Genomic DNA, 21,902 nt, shown 5'->3' on the forward strand with positions numbered 1-21,902 from the left:
CTCGGCATCCCACCTTGGTGCTGTGAATTGGGTGGAAATGTATTTAATTTTGCTTTGTGCTCTTTCCTCTTTGTGTTTGGGTTCCTTTGATGGGTCACCGACTAATAACCTGTGTGCTCCCTACAGCTTGAACCTTTATGTACTACCTGTCAACACCATCATGTCAACGATGTGCAATTTGCCAGCTTTTATCAGCAAGTCATGTGAACAAGTACAGTTACAACTGTTCTTTTTCTGTAGCGCTTCAAAAGTACTTGCAGTATTTCTTTTTAAAAAACATGATAACAAGCGCATTAAAAATTTATACTTAACAAGTTGCACAGAAAATTGATTGGTTTGAGGCTAAATAAAAACATTAATAAATTAAGGTGGCAAAAGCATGTATTTGATGAACAGAGTTGAAAGTAACTCCCTAAATAAGTAATATGGTAACATCCTTTTTGTGGTAAGAAAGTAGTGTAAGGCATTGCTAATTTAGTTTCAGTAACACTTTAGTCAGTAACTCTTGTATTACAACAAATGTACAGACCAAAAAAACAATTTTACACATTTACAAATTGCTGTTTTACTTCTGCAAGTATTACAAAAATAGTTACCTAGAACTACAGCAGTCAATATAATTGAGAAATTACTTAGAGTTTGAAAAAAAAAAGAACTGGTACAACACAAGCAATGAGCCACTGTTAGTGAATAAAAGTGAAAAGAAAAACAGAATTAATGTGAACAAACATTGAGTTCCTAAAATTTAAGATTGTAAGGACACTCATGAATTGTTTTTTTATTTACTGGACTTTCCATGTAGAATATAAGCTAAAATACTTTTAAACCAAAGCCCTTACTGCTGCTTAAAAAAAAAAACCTCAACCCTTGAGGCATAACAGGTGCTCTCGCTCTAGAAGAGTGGCCGTTCCTGTCTATTGTAATAATTTGGAGCATTGTCCTCTAAAGCATCTTCAGTAAACTCTTCCACGATACTATTTTTTTTTTACAAGACCCTACATTGTTATTAAATTTTAAGCATCTCCCACTATTTGTCAAATGACAATTATTGCCGACACAAAAAAGGCTGCTTTTATTCTGCACATCTTGGAGGCAAATGTAATTTGGCATTTGCTGATCAAATAAAAAACAAACAAATCAAAACAAAAGCGTTGTTCTCTAATGTATTCTGCTCACTACTCTAATCTATCGTCACCCATTAGCAAACATATGGGCACACTGACTTCAGTAGCTGTTATGTTAATAGTCAGGGTAACACAATTAAAATTGGGAGGCTTTATGAAATTGCTGATTAAGAAGTTTAAAGCAAGAAGAACCCAAGGCTCTTATTTATGTACAAGTTTCTGAACATTTTCCTCCATTGTGCTTGTTAGTCTTCTGTTCTTTCACCATCAACTGTGTTTGCGTGAAAACCAGTGTTTGCTTGTGAGAGCCTGTATGAGGCAATGAAGAGTTTTAACGCGTATCCTTGACTTTTTCTTTACCCGCATGCAATTAATTACTTCCCCGGAACAGCAGCCCTGGGATCAGCTGCTGCACAAATGAAAACACGCTTGCTGTAAACGCTAAGTTAGCTGACTCTGCGAGTGTTGTTGTGCGACACACTGAGACCTTGCGCTGCCATCCATTTGGAATGACAATCATTATCGCGTGAAAGCAGTGCTCTCCAATCCTATTCTGGAGGGAATGTGTGCTCACACTCCCTCAGTAATCCATATTCACCTTCGTAATTGGTTCAATTAGTTCTCTCAGATACTGTATGAATTTTACACTCTGCTTGTCCCCAGATAAAGTCCAGTGAACGTATTACTGGGCAGAGGTTACAAATTGGGTTCCCACTGGTGAGGCTTAATACACTGAGGATTTAAAGTCATTTATGTGCTTCAGTGGGCTAAAAACTGTATAGATGACACTAATGAGGAAATACGAGCATCTTGGCCTCACCATTTTGTCTTTTTTGAGACTTGAACTCCTGAGTATTCACACACACACCTACCCAATCAAGCACAGACAGCTCCACAGTTTAAGGTGCATATCGTTGGAATATTATTGCACCTAAGTCAGCTAAGTTGCCCTGTAATATGCTTAATAACTCTCACAACCGCACAGAACCTTTATCAGTGTTTATCAGTGCTGGCATCTGGACGGAGAGATTAAGTTAGTGACATGCTGAACCGCGTGGCTTAATGGCCCCTCTTGTTTAACAGCCGAGCTGAAGTTATTGCCCAGCCAGGAAGTGGGGGCCATTTTGGGAGATGCACACAGCAGCAGACGCACAGCACATCATCAAACAAATGAGGCAGTTGCATTACTGTCTGTCTGTAGAACAGAGAGCATGTATTGATCTGAAACAGAAGCTCATTCATCAGCTTGGTTAACAAAATACCATTAAGGTGGATGAGAAATTATGCACAAACACGCACAAACTTTTTTTTTTTTTTTTAGTTCTTTGTGCCATAACAAATTGCTTTTACCTAACTTTTGGCCTGTTAAATCAGTGTTACTATCAGAGTTCTTGACTTTTTGTTTCGCCCTTCCTCCATCCAGAAATTTCCCTTAAAGTCCCACTCCGATCGTCAAAAGATGATCAGAGTTCCCAGTGGTCTTTTAATTCTGATAATTTAGCCCAAATCCAAAAACCTTTGTTGTTTTTTAAAACAGTTTTTGATGAGCGGCTGTAGTTCATCAGCAACTCGCTGCTGAGTTGTGGGTGGGACTGTTGTCGTCGAGTAAGCTTGGGCTAATTTCCCATCATCCCTGTGTTGCACTTTTTCCCGTTAGCTCACAGCCCCTCAAAACCCCAAGCTAACATTACCGGTTCAATAAACATGCCGAGCAATACTGGAGCTATCCAGCCGCACAGTTTTAAGCCAGATGTCTGCTCAGACGAGGCAAACACAGATCTATACGGATCTAGTAGTCTATAAGTAGACACATTCCCTCTTCATACACAATTGTGTCCATCTGAAGGTAGGATGACTGTACAGTAAAGCAAAGAGGGTCACAGTATATCCAGAGAACGTCCTGTCCTTCCTCCTTATATGCCATTTGTGGGGTCTGATGGGTGAGGTGGTGAATCGCAGGGGTGTTCAGCTCTATGGGGTCAGGATCTATGATAATGTGCCACTGGGAACATTTCCATTAATGAACGCAGTACATCTTCTTTGGAGGCCCTCTTGAGGACGCACAGATCAAGAAGAAAGAAAGAAAAGAAGATCAAGGGAGATTTCAGGAATGAAAATGCAAAAATTGGGGTGGAATAAGGTGGGGCTCGACAGAGAATGGTGGAACTGGCAATAATGAGAGAGAAAATTTAATGGAAAAGACAAAAGAGGAAGGGAAACTAATGCTATTGCAGGTTGGGAAGACTATGGCACATTAGCTCCTGATGTCACAGGGAAAAGGGAAGATTTAGCATGAATCTATTTATTTATGTGCTTATATAGGCCTAAAGCCCTTTTGTTGTGAAGCATACAACAAACTGACTTTTGATTTGAAAGCATAAAAGAAGCCGTAATGAGTCTCATAGTGGGAGTTATTTAACATGCCATTCAAAGCTAACTGCCGTGTCTGTCAATCCAAAGTAATTTTGTGTCCCTTTGTGACAGGCCTGGGCTTTTGTTCTGAAGTCCGAAACAATAGAGTGACACCAAACTGACAGACATGCACACACCCAACTCCGAAGCCCACTTTTGCTCAGCATTCCTGCATCTCTGTTGTCTTCCACAGAGAAAAGCCCTCGGTTGTGTCTTCTGCTGTTCCACATGGCACACAAGTGTGAAATTGCTGAGTAGATTATGTGTGAGTACTGTGATGCCGGCAGCTGGTACATCTTTACAGGTCAATACAGATCAAACATGGCTTGTGATGTCTGGAGCGACTCCATTTACGGCTGATCCGGGCTGATTTCATGACATAAGTGAACTGAAATGTTGGAACGAACATATTTTTATTGATATACATTCTCAACAGAAGATATTGTAATGACTTTTTTTTTTTTTTTACAAAGGAAGATTAGGATTTTATTACAAATAAGGTCATGAATATTTCACTTCATAAAACAATTTCCATTGCTGTGGGAAAAAAACAAAACAAAATCAAGCTAATCGTGTTATAAAGGTCCACATCATTGACACATAATTGAAGTTTAGCCTTGTCTTGACCCATTTGCAGCTCTCAGCTAAGCGATCAAGGAGCCAATACAACGCCTCACTGGCCTCTGTCAATACACCTGGTCTGACCTATTGGCTGAGGTGGAGAGGAGAGCTGATCCATAGCATTGAGCGACTCCTCCCTTCTTGCCTGCTCACTCATTAGATCTACTCTATTAAACTCCTTATGCATTTGTCTGTAGTCTGCAGGACTGGAAGTAATCCTCCAACCCGATTGGCATTCTAAGCTAAAGTCGAGGAACTAAAAGTGCAGGGACGCACATTGTTTTCAAGGTTCGAGAAGGCTTATTTAGTTATTCATTTATCGATTTAATGCAACCCATAATTCACACAGGGTTTCTTCATGGAGAATCGTTTGAAATTCAGTAACAGGCATGGTTTAAGAAGAAAACCTGCATATCTCAAACAGACAGGAAAATTCTACCAGGTGGGAAAACAAGTGTTCATTGTTTATTCATTCCTCTGTACAGAAAGTACATAAGTAACCAAATTTTAACACAGAAACTTCTTTTTTTTTCAAATGCATATTTAATAAAGCATCTTGGGGTTCTTAATCTCTTGTTTACATCTATGCAGTTTAAACAGCACTGTTTACTTTCAAAGGTGGTCATGTTGTTCAGAAAGCTCACATCACAACTTGTTCATAAAATATTATTTTGTTGGGCTAAAGAAGCAAATGCTGCATGTAGACCATAAACTGGCAAAGCTGCTTTTCTGTTGAAACTACATTATTTAGACATAAAGGTTACAACATTTTTTTTTACCTCTTAGACTGAAAACGTACTTTTCCATGAAACGTAAAAGCGTGTTTCATCATCATGTTGCAGCTTGGTCATTTTTGCATGTTGGTATGTTAGAAGTGACATCACATGACGGTTATTGACACTGGGTTAGCACCGTAAAAAGTATGCAAAGCTTTACTCGGGGGTTGAATTGTGGCGACCGTGTGGCACAGAGGAGGCTGAGGAGGCAGCTGTGGTCATTCCCCTCTTCTTTAGGGATTGTTCATCTGTCACAGAGAAGGAACGGAAGAAACCAGGACGAGAGGGAACCTGAGGGACTGGATAGAAAACACAGATATTTCGTTTATACTTGAACCAAACATGTAATACATACAATGTTCATGACTGAATAAATGACAAAGATTCAATTCTTCTAGAACCAGGGGGCAAATTGAAAGAAAAGATAGAAATAAACGAAACCAGGAGAGTCCTGTTTCTAATGTATTAAATACACTTCAGATCTGTGTCATACACTTCAGCGTCTATTGGCCTAATCTCTCATTAGTATTCAGCTCACACATCCAACTTCTTATTAGATTCTCTCCAGTAAATGACATCCATTCCTTTTATGAAGCAGATGAATGGAATAAAACCCACAGAATTTCTGTGAGTCTGTGCGTGGTTGAGCGCTATAACAGCCTCTGGCCTGTGGGGGCTCGTGGCAGCGTAGCAAGCTGCAGTGCATTGAGCAATGACTGCAGATTTGTTGCAGCTTGATGTCTCTTATCATCACTCTCAGAGGGAGAGAACGCGCGCACAGGCACAAGACTGAACAGACCAGACTGGGAATTCTACCTTTGATATCTCTTACATCCTGCTGAGGTTCACCAGACATGCCAGCAGGGGGCAGGGTGACCACACACGCACACAGGTGCACAGATGCACACACACACACCACCATAACCACATGCTAAGGCCAAACACATGCCTCCACCAAGACTGACATTTGCAGCCAAGTGCTGCAGTAGCTGCTTATTCATGTTAAGAGGGCTCATGATGGGAAACAGTGCAGCAGGTGGCTGCATTACGCTGTTTACCAGAGCGACGGAGGAGCATGATCACTTCATGGACCTTCGTATACTCCCAGCTCGCAGAGGCACATGCAAACATACAGCCTACATCTGTCTTTCTGTCGTTCCTCTGTGGGCGCGCTCCCTCTCCCCGCTTCTTGTGCTGCGAAATGCCTCCAGACTGCTTCTCTCTTCCTCATTTTTTCTCACAGATCTACTCCAGCCATCTGGGTACTTGTAGGCACTACTGGAGCAACTGGCTCACTGTAGGCATGTCGATATTGCACACTTATTAATTTGTAATATTTCACTCTCTGTTGGTAACTCTCTAACATTTCTAGAACTATTCTTGAAGACCCACTCCAATGAAAATGGTGTTTGTTGTTTTTAACATGTTCTTGTGGCACTGTTCTCATAATAGAGAACATATATTAAAAAAATTAAGATTAAAAATGAAATTTCTGAGTATTTCTTTATTGAAATCCTTATGAATCAGGAGCAGACAAAAAAACAGAAAAAGCTTGTTGTGACGTAGAAGCTACAATCAACAGGAGGCCACGAGCTCCCTGCTCTGCTCCATATTGATGCATCCAGCTGCAGACATATAGTTCCATATATTTTCTTTGTCTGATCTGCATCTGGCTCAAAACTATACGGCTGGATAGCTCCAGTATTGCTCTCCATTTTTGTTGCTCCGCTAATGACAAGTTGGGGTTGTGAGGAGCTGTAAGCGGGAGAGGGTATACACAAAGAGATAATGGGAATTGAGACTTACACCCCGAAAACAGGCCCGCCCACATCTCTGAGATGAATTTCTGATTAACTCTTGCTGCACTGCAGAAACTATGTCCCAGAAAATGACTGTTGTTTTTTTTATTTTTTTATTTTGGCTTAAAATGCCATAAACATAATTAACAGACCACCAAGTACGCCTTACAATAGATCAAAAAAGGATCCGAGTGGGATTTTAAACCAACTATCTATACATGTTTTGGTGTTTGTATGATTTTGGTTATTATTTTTTTTTTGCTTTTGTCTGTACATATCTTTTGGGACTTAAATTATGCAACCAACAATGCAAACGTACACGTCAGATCTTCAGTCACCCTTGTCTCTTCTCTTGTTTTTAGGGTAATCTTTTTCGCCTCCACACACTCTCACGTGCAGCTGTGACATCTCACCCTAGCTTCCCATTCCCTGTGGTGGTTTGTTACTGCGCAAGTCAGGAGCTGCACTCTTACCTGTGTTGCACTGACCAGATTTGACTTTGCTGTTGGTCTTCTCCTGCATTTTGCCCTCATATTCTCTCACCTCATCCAAACTAAGCCCTTTGGATAGAGCACAGGAACATGTAAAGAAAATACATCTGATTTGTTTAGCCCGGTTTAAAATTTTTCACAATGCTTTATGTTTTCATTTATAAAATTGTGATGGATTTTTGACCGACCGTGCCATTCGTCCAGCCAGGCGACAGCCTGCCGGTGTGCAACTAGAAGAATATCTTTGATGCTCTGAAGATTAGAAATGAAAGAACATTCATGAAGACGAAATCTCTTGCAGTTTTAAGACAAAAAAAAAGCAACATCCAATGAATACATCTAATGCAACATTTAATGTAATAAGGAAGTGAGATTGTTTTAGACTGTTTGTTTGATAAAAACAACAGCTAGCATTGGTGTGAATTCATTTAACAGCATAGGAGGAAAAGTGGAGCCCCCTCTTACTCGATGTACGAAGTCCTCTGTCCTGGTCTGAAAGCCGTACACTTCAAAGCTGCAATGCACCCTCTTGTAAGAGCACATAATGGGCTTGTGGTGGTCTTTCCAGCCTATCTCCAGAGGCCCACGGTTCGTTTTACTTGACCGCCATCGACTCAGGTCCTGAGCAGAGCAGTGAGGAGTTATTAGTGGAGTCGGCAGAATCTGTGATCCCATGAGGTATATTCAAAGAAAACTTTATTTGTTCATTAGAGTGCTGTGAGCTTCTGTAGGCAGGGAGTGTCACAATTTGTATGACCAGGTATAAAGAGGTTATTGCCTAAAGAGGAAGCGTTACACATCTGTGACAAAAGAATGTTTGAGTTTGTAAGCCCATGTTCCCACCATGTCACTTAATGTAAGGAACTGGTATGTCTGATGTTTTGTGTATTTGTGTGCATGTGTTGCTGTTTGTCTGCAGTTAATGTGTGAATGTACTTTTTCTGTAAAGTGCTTGCAGGCAGTGAAAAACTGAGAAATCTCAGATTAGAGGAGGGAACAAAGATAGGCAGTGAAGCGCAGAAGTGTGAAGGCATCATTGTATGTAAGGATTAATATGAAGAAATATCACACACTTACAATAGCTGCCTGTCCGTTGACTATTATATTAAAAAAAACACCTTCACCTCCGCATTTTCCAATCTTCTCAGCTGTTGCACTTTTCCCCACTCAGGCTGTTCATGTTTTTTTCTCTTCTTTGGTTTACTTCCGTTCTTTCAGCATTCTGTAACCTCCTTGAATTCATTGTGCAGGACCCTCTTTTTTAGTCTGACAGAAGTCAACTTTTTTGGTGTGCACAATGTTCAGATGAACTGGACAAATTAAGCCGACAAACTGTGCAAACAGGACCAAGCTTTCCAGTGTGAAAAGTCCTCTCAAAAGTTGGCAAAATATCCAGTTATTGAAGAATTTTTAAACGCTCTCTTACTTTTCCTCACACTCGTCAAGTATTCAGGCGAGGCAAAGGAGCAAATAAGAAGTCAAAAGTGAGTCGGGATGTTTCAAGACAATTGGGTATTGAGACAGAAAATACATCGTCTGTTCCTGGTTTCATAAATGAACTCATGATAGAAGAGGAGGAAACATTAGCAACACCCTCAGTGCTTTTGGTGGACATAAAAGGAGAAGTAGCAGCAGGTGCTGTTTATCAAATGCAATTGATTGATTATTTTTATCGACCAGTGTGAGTGCCTCCATAAAAGATGATGTTTAGTCAGTTTCCACATGCTGCAAGTGCATTTTGGCTTAGTTTTTTCTGAATAAATAGCAGCATGAAGTAATATGATACAGCTGAGCATTGATTTCTGTCTCAGTTTGAGTTAAACTAAAGACCCAATAATGTTACATAGATGTAGCATGTTCAACCTCTTGACAGATACATTTCCTGTGCATTTTAAAATATATTATGCTAAACTCTATATTATTTATGATTTTTTTCTTGTCACAGTAGTTCATTTTTGCAGTTCTCTTTAGTGTATTTGTAAAAATAATTTCATTCCCACCTCTGATTCTTTGTAGTGCTTTTCAGGAATGGGATCACTCAGAATATCCAGGAAGCTGACATTCTCTGCTGGGGTTGGCGTATCCCCGAACACCTAGATCCAAACACATGGAGGAGGTTATAAAATATAATGACAGCAGACACGCACGCTCATCCATACTCTTGCACACATGCATTACTCACTCGATGGGAGAGCAGGATAAGAGCAGATGAGTAACTGTGCAGAAAACGGAGGTCACACACCATAACACCCATCACCATATCCCACCCTGAGGCCCTTTGTAGAAATCACACTGGAGCAAATAGATGAGAAAAACAGATAGACAGGGAGGAGAATGAAGGAAAACACTAGAATGGATGACGGACATAAAAAAGGAGAAGGGAAAGATTCCCATAAAAGCAGAATGTACTTTTTTGTAAGAAAGCACAAAGTAAACTTGGTGAGAAAGGATTTTAACTCAAGCCTGTACAAAATTAGTTCTAATACCCCAAAGATGTTGTTCATTTCACAGGTTGAAGACTAACAAAAAGGAAAGACCTGTAGCACAATAACAGCCCGCCACACTGCTTAGGCGGAGCTGCTGATCTCCGTCTACTCAAGGTCTTGCTCCCTCTAATGGAATGTGTTGCTTTTACTGGGGGTTTTGTGCTGCCTTTTAAAGAGTGTTCAGGGATCTTCAGCTCTGCCTCCGTGTTTTAGGTCAGGGTCTTTGACTAACAAGTCTCGTTGAGCTTTAAACAGGTTTAGCAATCATGAATTCAAGAAAGTGTTAGGAATTCTTGCAAGTGTGATGAACATTTCTGAAAACTCCAAATCTTTTGAGCAGCTCTGTGTTTGTGTCTGCACAGCAAAACTACTCAAAAAGGGTTCACAGGGACTCAGATTGGGCTGGTTCTGCCTTTGTTTTGTAGAAAATGGACTTAAATCTAAGCAGAAAAACACAGAGAACACGGTGTATACGAAAATCGAGAAAATCGAAAATTTGATCATTCTAAAATGTTCTAAAAGTTCTTTAAGTTTCTTCTAGGTTAGCACAATGTAGGACGTTCATTTATTTTCACAAAACCTTAACATAATTGATGTTCCTGCTGTGGAAATTTGAATGTCCACATAATGTAATATTTGTTGAAAATCCATCACAGTTAAAGTTCCTTTAATTTTTTTTCTTTGCCATTTATCAAGTTCTTTATTCCAATACACTTAAGGATAATGTTTTATGACACGAAGACTGTCAAGTACAGGATTCGAGCCACTGACCGAATGATTGTCCCAATGAGTTTTAGCTCAGTCCTCCCAAATATGTTGAAATCTTTAGAATACGAAGCTCAACACACACTATAAAAAGGATGAAAAGAGAAAAAGAAAAATGCTGAAATCTTTGAAACTCTTGCCAAGAGGATACAAAAAAATGATCTATAGATATCTAGTATCTGTGAATAAAGGCTTATTGCAGGTGAACCTACACAATTTCCTATTTTTTCTCTCTCTGTAAATTAAAGTTTGTTTGTTCTCATTTCTTGATTTTACTTTGAAAAAAGATACATTTGCTTAACCTTCCTTCTGGTGCATTTGTGCGTTTTGGATTTGGTGAAAATGCAACACAGCAGCTACAACCAGCATGCTGCACATCTGCTTAATAGAGCTGACAATAGTGCATTCTGTGCTTTTTGCTTGTTTCCCTTGTAATGGCCACATCAATGTGATTAACGTTTTTATGTTGCTGCAAAGAGATTGTATCCCCCCTCCCCCAACCCTTCTTCAAGGTTTTTTTCCTGATTCCTCCATCTACTTCCATGTTGCCTGAGTTATGGCTATACTCACTCTGTCATTATTGCCGTTGTTGTCCTCAAATCTTGTCTCAATACGAATACTGAACTTGGGGATGAATGACGCCTATAGAATCCCATGGAGTAAAAAACAACAACAAAAAAAGGTCAAAAGGCATTAATGGAGAAGGCAACTATAGACAGCAGTTTAAATCAACTTAAGCTGGATGCGATGCGCTATTTTGTGTTCACATAAAATGAATGATGGGAGGTTGTACTTACTGAATACTCTGCAGCAGCACAGGTTTTCAATATGAAACAAGAAGAAACATCAGTCACTCAAATTAATTGGCATACAACTGGAGCTACACATGTATATGCAAAGTATTAACACATGATTGCATAACAAAATAAAATTTCTATTGCCATCATGAGTACTTCTTAAAGTTCTATTTTCCATAAAAAAACCCCACAAACCTGTGATTGTGTATGGGTAGAAGTTCCACGCCTTCTCTGTCACATAGAAGATTCGTGGAACAAAGGCTTTGGCCCAAGATGGCAGCTTGCTGGTAGAATATCAAAAAAGAAAAAAGAAAAATCACAACCACTAAAAGGAAGTGTGAAAGACCAAGACAGAGATTATGGAAGATGAAAAAAAATAGTCTTAAGTGGGTTTTTTCTCCGTTTATATCTGGATTTGCTGTAGGCCACTATTACCAGAGGAGTGATTTGTATGACTCACACTCAGTTACACCTGTGGTGATGAATTGTTCTTGTAGCTTCAAAGTCACATGTCAGAAAATGATTGAAGTGGAATGCAATTGCGCCGTCATTGTACTGCTGTGTGTTCCTATATACATTCACTAATAAGCGCTAAATTCCCCATCAGTCTGGATATTAGAAACATTTTCCTGAACAAAAGCATCCCTCTACATCTTTAAGGATGTTTGGATTGGATTTGAGAACTAAATAAGAGATTTCTGTTTTTAGTCGCTAACTTTAACTATAATAAAGTTAAAAGCACATTGCAAAAATAGCATAGTGTCTAACTATGCAGTCACAAGGGGGCGCAAGTCCCTGTGCTGGTCCCAAGCCCTGATAGAATACAGGGTTGTGTCAGGAAGGGCATCCGGCATAAAAACCTCTGCCAAACCACCTGTGGAAAGCGGTGAAAGCTAATTCGCTGTGGCGACGCCTGAAGAGATATGCTGAAAGACGAACAACATTCCTGATTATCTCTTAACCCTTTAACAGAGTTGACATTCAACTGTTCCCGCAACTAAAGTAATTCCAGCAGATTCTGAAATTAAGAAAAGCAGCCTTGAGCTGTGAAGTGAAGTACTTATGCAATCAATGTAAATCAGCTGATTTACATTGATTGCGTAAGTGGTCGCAGAGTTGCGTTGCACCAAAGCATGTTATCTAGGTTTCACCGGTGACATCAGAGTTAAAGGGTTAAAGTAGCACCATCAGATCTTGAGACTGAACTGAGAATAAATAACCCTGATATAGAAGATAGTGTCTGAAAGCTGAGATCTAATGTTGGTAGAAAGAAGGTCTGAATGTGATACTTTAGGAATTGGTCACGAGGCACAATCCATAAAATCTGAGTTTTTAGGTAAGAAATCAGATCAGTATGTTGCAGAGTAACAAGAAATAAATGAAACTTTTAAAGATGACTGATAAGGTGAAGCATTTTAATAAGCTTTTTTTTATGAGGGAAAACGAGAAAGACTTGATAAATCAGTGTGGTCAGGTGCCTCTCGGACTGGTGTGGAAACACGTAAAGCTGCTGCTGCTGGTGGTGTTGCGATTGAAGTGTCAGGGCCATGCTCAACAACTGCTAAGACCTGCAGAATTAACCACTAATTCCCCAAGTCACACTACAGGACAAGCCCCCTGAACAATGTCACGCAGTAACAGCTGGATAGAATGAAGAAAAACTGTAAACCCAGCTAGAAATCATCATTCATCATTCTTTTGTAATCGGGTTATAGTTTCTGGAATTTGGTTTTGATTTCTAAAATGTAATGTTTTTATTAATTGTCTTGCTTTTTTAATGGTAATGGAAGTCTGAGCAGAATATACTAAAAACTTTCTTCCAAGAAGACATGATTCCTGATCCTAACTTGAGCAGGTGAAGATGCAGTTTTATTTAAAGTGGGTTAAGAAACACAAAACCACATGGTGTGGTGGTGGGGGGTTGTCAGTCTTGTCAGGCAGACAACCTAAATCCAGGAAATCAGAAACCAGCAGGTAGGCTGCCACTAATGAACAATTCAATGGAGGTAATTAAAAAAAAAAGATATGTGCTGGAGGGTTGGTAACAGAAAAGAAGATAGACATAAAATTAAAACGACAAAGAAAGTTCATTCAAACTTTTCCTCCTAACTTCAATCATAAGTCTTGCCAGTGAAAGTTAGAAGATAACACTATCTAGCAGGTTGTTGCTACTTTTAAGCTGAGTTCACACCAAATGTAATTTACATGTCAAATTTGAGTCTGTTGCCTTTCTTTACACGTTTAAAATTCGATGCTCAATGCTTCTCTAAAAATGTGTTCATGAACTTGACGCTCCTGATACGTGTGGGAGGAGCTACTGTTTAAAATGTTTTAGTCTAATCACTACATGGATGACGTTGAGAGACCAGGCTTATATTTTTTGTGAAGAGCCCTACAAAAACATCAGTAATCACGTCTCCTTGTCTGGGTTTATCAGAGTATTCAGAGACCTTCTCAGTACATTAAAGACCACCCTCTACTGCATGATCTGCGTCTGAATGGCGGACGCTTTCATGGCACTTCTGTCTCTCTGTGGTCCATTTTGATGGCTTAATGTTCCGCATTGGTCCAAGAAGGGAAACTAAAATTTGAGGATCTTTTTGTTATTGTCTCAATGCAAATAAGACAAATATCATAAAGTTCAGGAAGAGAACTTTATGATAATTCCCATCCAAATTGGTTCACATCTCATCCTCTTATTGGTCTGTACGTTGACTTAACATTAAAACAGAACGTCCCTGACGTGCAAAACACATTTGGCGTGAACGCAGCTTTAGGAGTGCAGTCCAATAGCTGCTCTTCTGATGAGGGGTTGGAAATATTCTTACTCCTGTTCAAAACTAACTTCAGTAGGTTTGTCAGTTATGGAAAAGCTAAATCTAGCAATCAGCCACTGTCCTGTTTTTTTTTTTTTATATGGAAAAGCTGATATTTTTTGATAACCTGTTGCGAAAAATTACATCCTGAGGCTTAAGATCTATTTTAATATTAAAACCTTTTAAAAGCATCACCAGCACAGGGACAGGAAGTCATTATTGACTCCATGACAACTTACAGCAAAATTATGGTACTACCAAAATGCAGTTTTTTCATATATGCTGTCACAGCAAAACCTGTCAACTGCAAAGTTACTGATAAACAATACTGGTATTGCACTACCAACGTTCATTGGTTTGGCTCAATAGTTGTTTCTAAATGTTAGTTTTTACCATCATTTACAGTCTTATTTTTTTCTCCACATGCAAAAGAAAAAACATTTTAAAAAATTCCACAGACCTTTTTCTGTACAATTGCTGTAGCTTTTTCAATGCTTATAGATGAATTACATTACATTGTTATTAAAAAAAAAAAAAAACATCTCTGCTTTGTAACTCTTAGGTGATAAACAAAAAAAAAAAAAAAGAAAATCACTGCAAAACCATTTGATCCCTGCCAGAGATTTCACCATCCCCACAACCATTTAAACAAAGTGGGTATAGGAAGTTGATACTTGTTTAATCCTAATTTAAATTATTGTTTTGAATGGTTTAAAAACTAAAAATGTAGGCAAGTTTCCACGCCAAGAAAAATAAGATGATGAAAACATCCCATCATCCTGTAATTACTGTCATCAGGATGACGTTGGCTTATTCTACCAAGCTGAAGGCCTGTGTTTATACAATTAAAATATTTAAAAGCCAACAGTTAAATGAACTCATCTTCCTCTATAACCTCAATGCAAGGACTTCTTAGACAGAGATTTCTGATATTGGATGTTACATTTCACAAGTGCTGTAAAAATGATGATTTTTGACTTGACAGTTGCTTGGATCCACACTTAAAGCTTTACAGTGGAGACTTCAGCTTGAGCAACCGTCGAATCAGCTGCTGTAAAGTCTGAATTGACAACCCGAGGATTAAACAGGTAAACAATTAGGATCATTGATACAGCAACGTCGTTGTTTGAGGAGATAAACGTCACCTGCTGAGGTAAATTCGCTTCTCAGTCAACTGTCCAGCGCCGTGCTCAGGGTGCATATCCGGCTCATTCCTCACCACCTCCACTCCTTCTCCGCCGTCGCTCTGCTCACAGCAGTGCTTACTGATCATGTAGAGCTGCCCTATCCTGTACTGGAGCCAGGGGCAAGTTATGGATATGGTGAGGGTGGGGTATAAAGATGAGGAAGGAAAGAGAGAATGGGACACGTAGGTAAACACAAAACTAGAAATCATCTTCAAAAAAACACATAATGTAATCCAGTTTTGTCCAGTTTGATTGACATGTCCTTATAATTCCGTTTACGGTGTTTAAAGGTGGTCAGTCATCAGTACCATGTTGAGATCCGCCTATACATTCTTCCTTTTTAAAACAAAAGAAAAATAAGACTGTCTTGAAAGGTTTAGGAAGCTTCAGTTTGGAAAACATAAAACTATCACAAAGAGCTGTGCAGAACATCTTGCATGATCTTACATGTCTCAAAATCCACACACCCAGTAAAAAAAAAGACATGGCTGAAGGTAAATTCACAATATTTTTTAACACGACTGTCTCCTGCAAATGTTCGTTCCCCTTTATATATGTAAGACCACGGAACAAACTTTCAAAATGTTCACAATTTTAGAGCTCTGACAAATGGGTGAAATTAGTCTGCACACACTGTGCTTTTTATGTCCAGTTAGATGGATTTAGATACACTTGTAAAATTGTGCAGACTCCTTTGGTTTTGTTTTAAAATCTTTTTATTTATTTATTTTAGACCATCCATCTATCCATCTTCAGAACCCCTTGAATCCCTTTTGGGGTCATGGGGCTGTCGAATCCAGCCCAGCCACTGTTGGGCGAAGGCGGGGTACTCACTCTGTATAGGTCGCCAGTCTGTTGCAGGGCTATTTTTTGGTCAAATTAGTTGAATTTAGATCCATTTATAAATTGTACAGACTTTTTTTGGCCAAACTTTTACAATTAAATTATTAACAGAAGACAATAAGGGATTAGGTTCATTCTTAAAATTGCTAGTGTTTAAAACAAAGCTTAAACAATATATTTTTGCTATAGGACTAAGTATTACTGCTAACATACTAAAAAGATTGATTTTGTTTTAATAACTGTTTTAAAATTCCAATTGAAATCACCTGTAACTAGTGATTTAAACTGAACAAATGTGGGACTTTCATTATAATATCACAGTGTCCTGAATTAAAAAGGAAGTGAAAGTAGTTTTTCATGTCTTTAAGAAAACACAAAAATGACTTCATAGGAAACTCAATGAAAGGATTTGATGAATCAATGCTGTATTTTTTTAAAATAAACATTGATGAATTGTTGAGTGTTTTTTTTAACCTTAGCCTTATTTTTCCATGACATCTAGGGTACCAGTATTCGAATGCATGCTAAACTAACACACTGGGCACCTCAAGCAACGCTGCACTAGCTGCACCCAAACAGGACAAACTGCAGGAACGTGTTCAGGACATGCAACAAAACTACTGCGTTGGAATTTCTGTCACTCCTTGTACTTAGACAAAAGTGAAAGCATTCTTTTAACGCTTCCTGCAGAAAACGATAGTAACAATCAGCATATATAAAAGAACAGCTAATAAAGACAGAGGTCATGTCTGGCAGGTTCAATTTCTCAGTTTTAGTTTTCAAAGACTGCTCAGGGCTGTATGGGTACAGAGCTTTGTCTTTTATTTTTGAAATGGCCAGTTGGTGTGTGTAAAGATTGTCCTGAAGCAAGAATCTCAGAAATCTACATTTTACTTCAGCCAGTGAGGGTGAAAGAGTGGATTTCTAATGAAAGAGAAGGGACTTTGTATGGTTCTGGAGCCCTAGTTTGTGCCTGATGCTGATGAGGATTTTCTTTTAGTGGGTCTGAAGAGGATGAGGCCTTTGGCATGTGGAGTGATCCACAAAGGGCTCGATCTGACAGACTCGCTGACATGTCTTATCAGATCTACATTCTTCAAACAAAATGTTCTCTGTTTTTTTTTTTTTTTTGCACTAATGCTACTTTCCGATTAATTTTCTGCCCTGGCTTGTAATTAGAAAAAAGGTTTTTATTGGTGACACTTCATGGTAAAAAACACTAATATTACATTTAAAAAAAGAAAGATGCTATTAAAATGAAATAACTAGCTGCTGCCATTGCGATGCAATTAATTTTGTTGCCCTATATTGTTTTGGTAAGTAAGGAAGGCAAAAACACATTAAAATATTGTAAAAAGTAGAAACATTGGTTAAAAAGAAAGATGGCAAGAACAAGAGAAGGAGGAGGGCTGACATGGGTATGCCATTCTTCACTGCTGACACCAGGCAACTCTCCTTCTTATTCCAATTACAGTGGAATGTCAACATTCAATATTTACTTATTGGGTATTCATGGGACTTAATTAATCACAGTGATTTGTGTTTTAATACCGTCATACAAATACCAGTCACAAAAGCAGCCAGCTTCTCTCACACTAAAAGTACTTTATGAATTTTATCTAAGCAGAATTTTTGACATTTTTAATAATTATATCCTTTTCGTGGAATTTAAGGGCTATTGAGATTTGTGTTGACCAGGTTAGTCAGTGAGGTCCTCCTTTTTATTTATTTATTTTTTTACCAAGGACAGCTTTCAAGCAATATTTGTCAAAATACCTGTTTGAAAAGGAATTATTTATGCTTAATAGTTAATGCCCCTTTTTCATGTAAATCAGTGCAAATATTTAATAAATGCAGCATATTACGGAAGAAGATTTTCAGAAAAACCAGACGGAGAAACCAGTTTCTTGTTTACATATCATGTAGACATTATGTGCTTCCCGCATCCATGTTTTCTTAAAAACAAGACACTCACCATGTCCAAACAGTTTTTTTTTTTTTTTTAACAAAATACAGTGTAAGATCTACATCCAAGATGCAGATTTGATATAATTTTGGTTCGTTGCACATCACTGAAGTATGAACAAATTATTTGTCTTCTTGACTAATAAAAATGCATTTTAGTCAAGTTGTCTGGAAATATTAGTCCATTTCTTGAAATTGATTTTTTATTTGAATAAACGATTCACAGATCTGTGTTAACCAATTCAACATACGGAGGAAGGCTGGACTGAAATAAGATCAAAGGAGACGACATTCAAGCAAAACCGTTTGAAAAGACGGCAATGCAATTGCTAAATACTACTTTAAATGAGCATAAAAAATCTGACACTTTGGAAATGAAATAAAGAAAAATGAAGGGTGGCTCCCTGCTTTTGCACAGTACTGTTGATTTACTGTTGCTTTTGGACGCTAATGCGAAGTCAATTTGATTCTAAATAAGTCAGCTTGTGGATGATTTGCATCCGTTTGATGACTTTTCTTTTTAGGCTTGGCACATTTCCACTGGAATATTATGTCATTTATAATAAAAGTGTTTATTCCACCGAAAAAAAAAAGCTTTTTTAATTTCATTCAAGGCTGTTGTCACAGATGAGAGTAATGATAATGACATAGTTAACATTGTAGAGAGCGTTGATGTGATATTTTCTGAGAGTATTTCCCATGGGAACCCTGTCAAAGATTTTTACGTAAGAATTATTTACTGTGGTAACTGTGTAGAATAAAACAACGACCAAGAAATCATTAAATCTTATAGGGATGTAGGTGACAATCTCAGATCATTTTGAGGGTTTATAGCTTGGAGGAAGGGTGTACAGCTCCATCTGATCCTCACCTGTCCCACTAACTCGTTACTCTGACTGCTGAAGCTGCTTATGAGCTCAAGTACCTGTGAACCCGTATGTATTTCTCCAGTCACCTTCGCCAAGTGTCAAGAGGAAATGGAGAATGACGCATCAAGTCCTCTGACACACTGAGCTACTGTCACCATTCTGCTTCTCCCAGAGCACAACACAATACACAACATTCCTCCTCTCGGGAGAGATGTATCATGCTACAAAAGGAACTACTGGATGTGTCACATATGACAACCACTACAGCTCAAGTAGAGATGTTGGAAATGATCTGGAACGAGACAGTCATCTCTATTTGATATGTCCTCAAGTAAGCTGCATTTAAACTAGCCATACAATAAGGCAAAATAGGATTTGCTGCGAGCCAAAAGTTTCCATGTGCCATGTACTGATACTGTAAATCCCATTTGACTGTGATTTGTCACTGTCATTGTTGTGGTAACAGGTAGAGGTGAGAGGGTGGGGGTGCATACAGAAAGGGATGAGGACATTCCTTTTGAAGGGCACTTCAGGGAATTAACTCCCTCTCTGCTTCTCTCCAGCAAGAACCGCTTGCGTGTAAAGTTGCAAGGCTTTGTTTGAGCACAGCCGCAACCAGTCGGACTAGTTTGGGCGCCGATGTGCGAGGAAATGCAAGCGAAAGAGGTACAAGAGGCAGGAAGAGATTAACTGCATACACAAACTGCAGACTTTCAGGGTAAAGCTGTTGGCTAGGTGTTTTATGTTAGCTGTGTATATAAAAAAACAACAACTCTGACACCCAATGTACCGAAGCTCTGTCAGTACAGACTTTGTGCCCTGTTGGATATTTTCCCAACTGCTCTGTTGAGTTTGTAAGCTTTAAAGGCATCTCCATGTTTCAAAAAAGCCCCTTTCCCTGTCAGTTTCATGCTTTCTGAGGCCGGGTGGTGAGTGTGTGCATTTTCCTTAGCATGGGAAAGACAGACACTTACCTCTTCCACAGTCAGTGGCATGCATATGCGATATTCTTTCATCAACATGCTGCTTCAGAGAAAGGTGCTGTTTTGGAAGTGTGCCCAAATCTTGTTTATCCCAGCTGTCTTACTTGCATAGTAGACTCTCTCGAGCATGCCACACAGACCAAAGTAACTTCTCCCCTGGCGTTCTTCCTCTTTTTATTTTGCTGACGTCAGTAGTCCGTGGAGTTCATTCTAGGCTTTTTTTTTCTGTCAGCTATTTTTTTTGCCCTCCTTAGACCTCGTCTGTACTCTTCTTTTTTTCCCTCTAAGACTCGTTTCTCCTTTCTTAAACTTCTTCCCCTCTCCTGCCTTGACTTGGCCTCTCTGTCTGTCTTCTTCCTTCCTTGGCTGCCGTAAGAACAGAGTGGTGATAAGTTGTGGAAAAAATATTTAAGCCACCGCTAACCAACTCTACCTGTTCTAATCCCTTTTTCTCTCCAAGCTTAACTTTTTTTCTTGTATGTGACTCCTCCCTTTCCCCTCAGCAACACTCCACTGCTTTCAGTTTGTCACAAATTCCTTTGCCTGCTTTCCTCTTATCTTTCTCCAACTCCTTCTTTCCCTCCCATAGTACTCCACCCATGGTTGTTTCCTGCCTCTTCACCTGTGTCACCTCCCTACCTCACTGATCCTAATCAGTTCTCTATTTTCCATCGCCCAGGACTGCTGTCAACGACAACTCTGGTCTGACAGCATCAAGCCAACACTGATTACTCACATCAGTTTTTAAAAAAACTCTCAATTGGACGTCATAAATGCTAAGCAGAGTGGGCAAGTGGGTTCAATATGGTTCTGGCGAAGAGAGTATCTGTGAGCCACAGCAATGGATTGTCTCACAATGCATTTTCTTCATGACCTTCAGCTTGTCTTAATTGAATCCACATTCAGTCAATGGCAAATGGAATCTAAGCAGCTGCAATATCTTGCTTTTGTCCTTCCCTGAGTCACTGGCTGCTCAGCCACAGCCAAACCTATAGGGTTTGTCCTTCTATTAAATGAGAGAAGCAGATGTTTGGCCTCTCTAAGTAAGTATAAAACGAGCAAAAACTAATAACCAGCCATGGATTCCTTTTCTGCAATTCACTTGCTTTTCCTAGTGTGTCTTGAGATGGTCTCTTCATGTCTTTGCTTTCACTGTGCTCTGTGCTGAAATGGGGAAAACAAATTCCTGGTGGGGTTTACTTCCATCTTATCAGATCAGTGTTTGGAGAAGGGAAGCCACTTCAGAGAGCTGAGGTGTGCTTTGCACGACTCTGCCTTGATTTCCCCCTGACTCCCAGAGCCTTGACAGTTTGCTCTGAACCTCAGTTTGAGGGATGATTGGTAGTGACTTACAAAGACGTTTACTCAGCAGCTGATTGATAAACTTATTGTTTTGATTATTTACTTTGTTGGTAAATTGTTTAGGCGGAATTGGAAGAAAAAGATAGTGGGTGACTTATGAAGCTGATCATAACTGATTTCTTGATTGATTACTTAAATGGATAAAACTGATGTGTACTTCAGTTTACCCCTATTCATCGCGGTTCTTCAAATAATCCAAATCACAGCTAGCTGCAGAGAAGGAGAAATGATAGAAAATAGAGTAGAAGGTGAGAAAACTAATATTCAGCAAATGGCCTATTGATGTCTGGTATTTGCACACGATCTGTATCAGGATATATTACCCGGAAAATAACAATGGATGTGGTATTTAAATGTGTTATCTTGAGCTTATGTTAAACTGATAAATATTCAAAATGCAAATTATTTGCTAAGAAGCTGATGGTCTCACTTTATGTGGTTGCTTTGTGGGTGTGTGCCTTTTTTAAAGTAAAATAAATAATGCAAATAAGAAGAAAAGCAAAAACATCAGAGAATTTTTTGCCTATCATGATAAATGTTCGGTTAATGGAGAGGGTAACTCTGTTTTGTCATATATTATATGACTGGGTATGCCAACCAAAACTC

General features: G+C 39.0%; 1 protein-coding gene across 1 annotated transcript; it reads right to left on the reverse strand.

The window, feature by feature from the left end:
- Positions 1-4,600: 4,600 nt before the first annotated feature.
- Positions 4,601-20,468, reverse strand: pitpnc1b (phosphatidylinositol transfer protein cytoplasmic 1b). The gene is made up of 10 exons (XM_011485379.4): positions 19,926-20,468; positions 15,233-15,381; positions 11,467-11,555; positions 11,272-11,279; positions 11,045-11,116; positions 9,224-9,316; positions 7,689-7,844; positions 7,412-7,475; positions 7,206-7,292; positions 4,601-5,232 (listed from the first exon to the last, which is right to left on the reverse strand). Exons 1-10 carry the CDS (start codon positions 19,971-19,973, stop codon positions 5,090-5,092), a joined length of 909 nt encoding a protein of 302 aa, XP_011483681.1. The 5' UTR covers positions 19,974-20,468; the 3' UTR covers positions 4,601-5,089.
- Positions 20,469-21,902: the final 1,434 nt, after the last annotated feature.

The sequence above is a fragment of the Oryzias latipes genome, chromosome 16, assembly GCF_053564925.1.
Source record: "Oryzias latipes strain Hd-rR chromosome 16, Olatipes_Hd-rR_3.1".
Classification (NCBI taxonomy): Eukaryota; Metazoa; Chordata; class Actinopteri; order Beloniformes; family Adrianichthyidae; genus Oryzias; species Oryzias latipes.

Coding starts and splice junctions, on each gene's coding strand:
- pitpnc1b (XM_011485379.4), bottom strand. CDS start 19,973: ATGTTGATGAAAGAATATCGCATATGCATGCCACTGACTGTGGAAGAG. Junction 15,382..19,925: donor TGCCACTGACTGTGGAAGAG/GTAAGTGTCTGT, acceptor CCCTGGCTCCAG/TACAGGATAGGGCAGCTCTA. Junction 5,233..7,205: donor ATCTGGTCAGTGCAACACAG/GTAAGAGTGCAG, acceptor TTTTCTATCCAG/TCCCTCAGGTTCCCTCTCGT.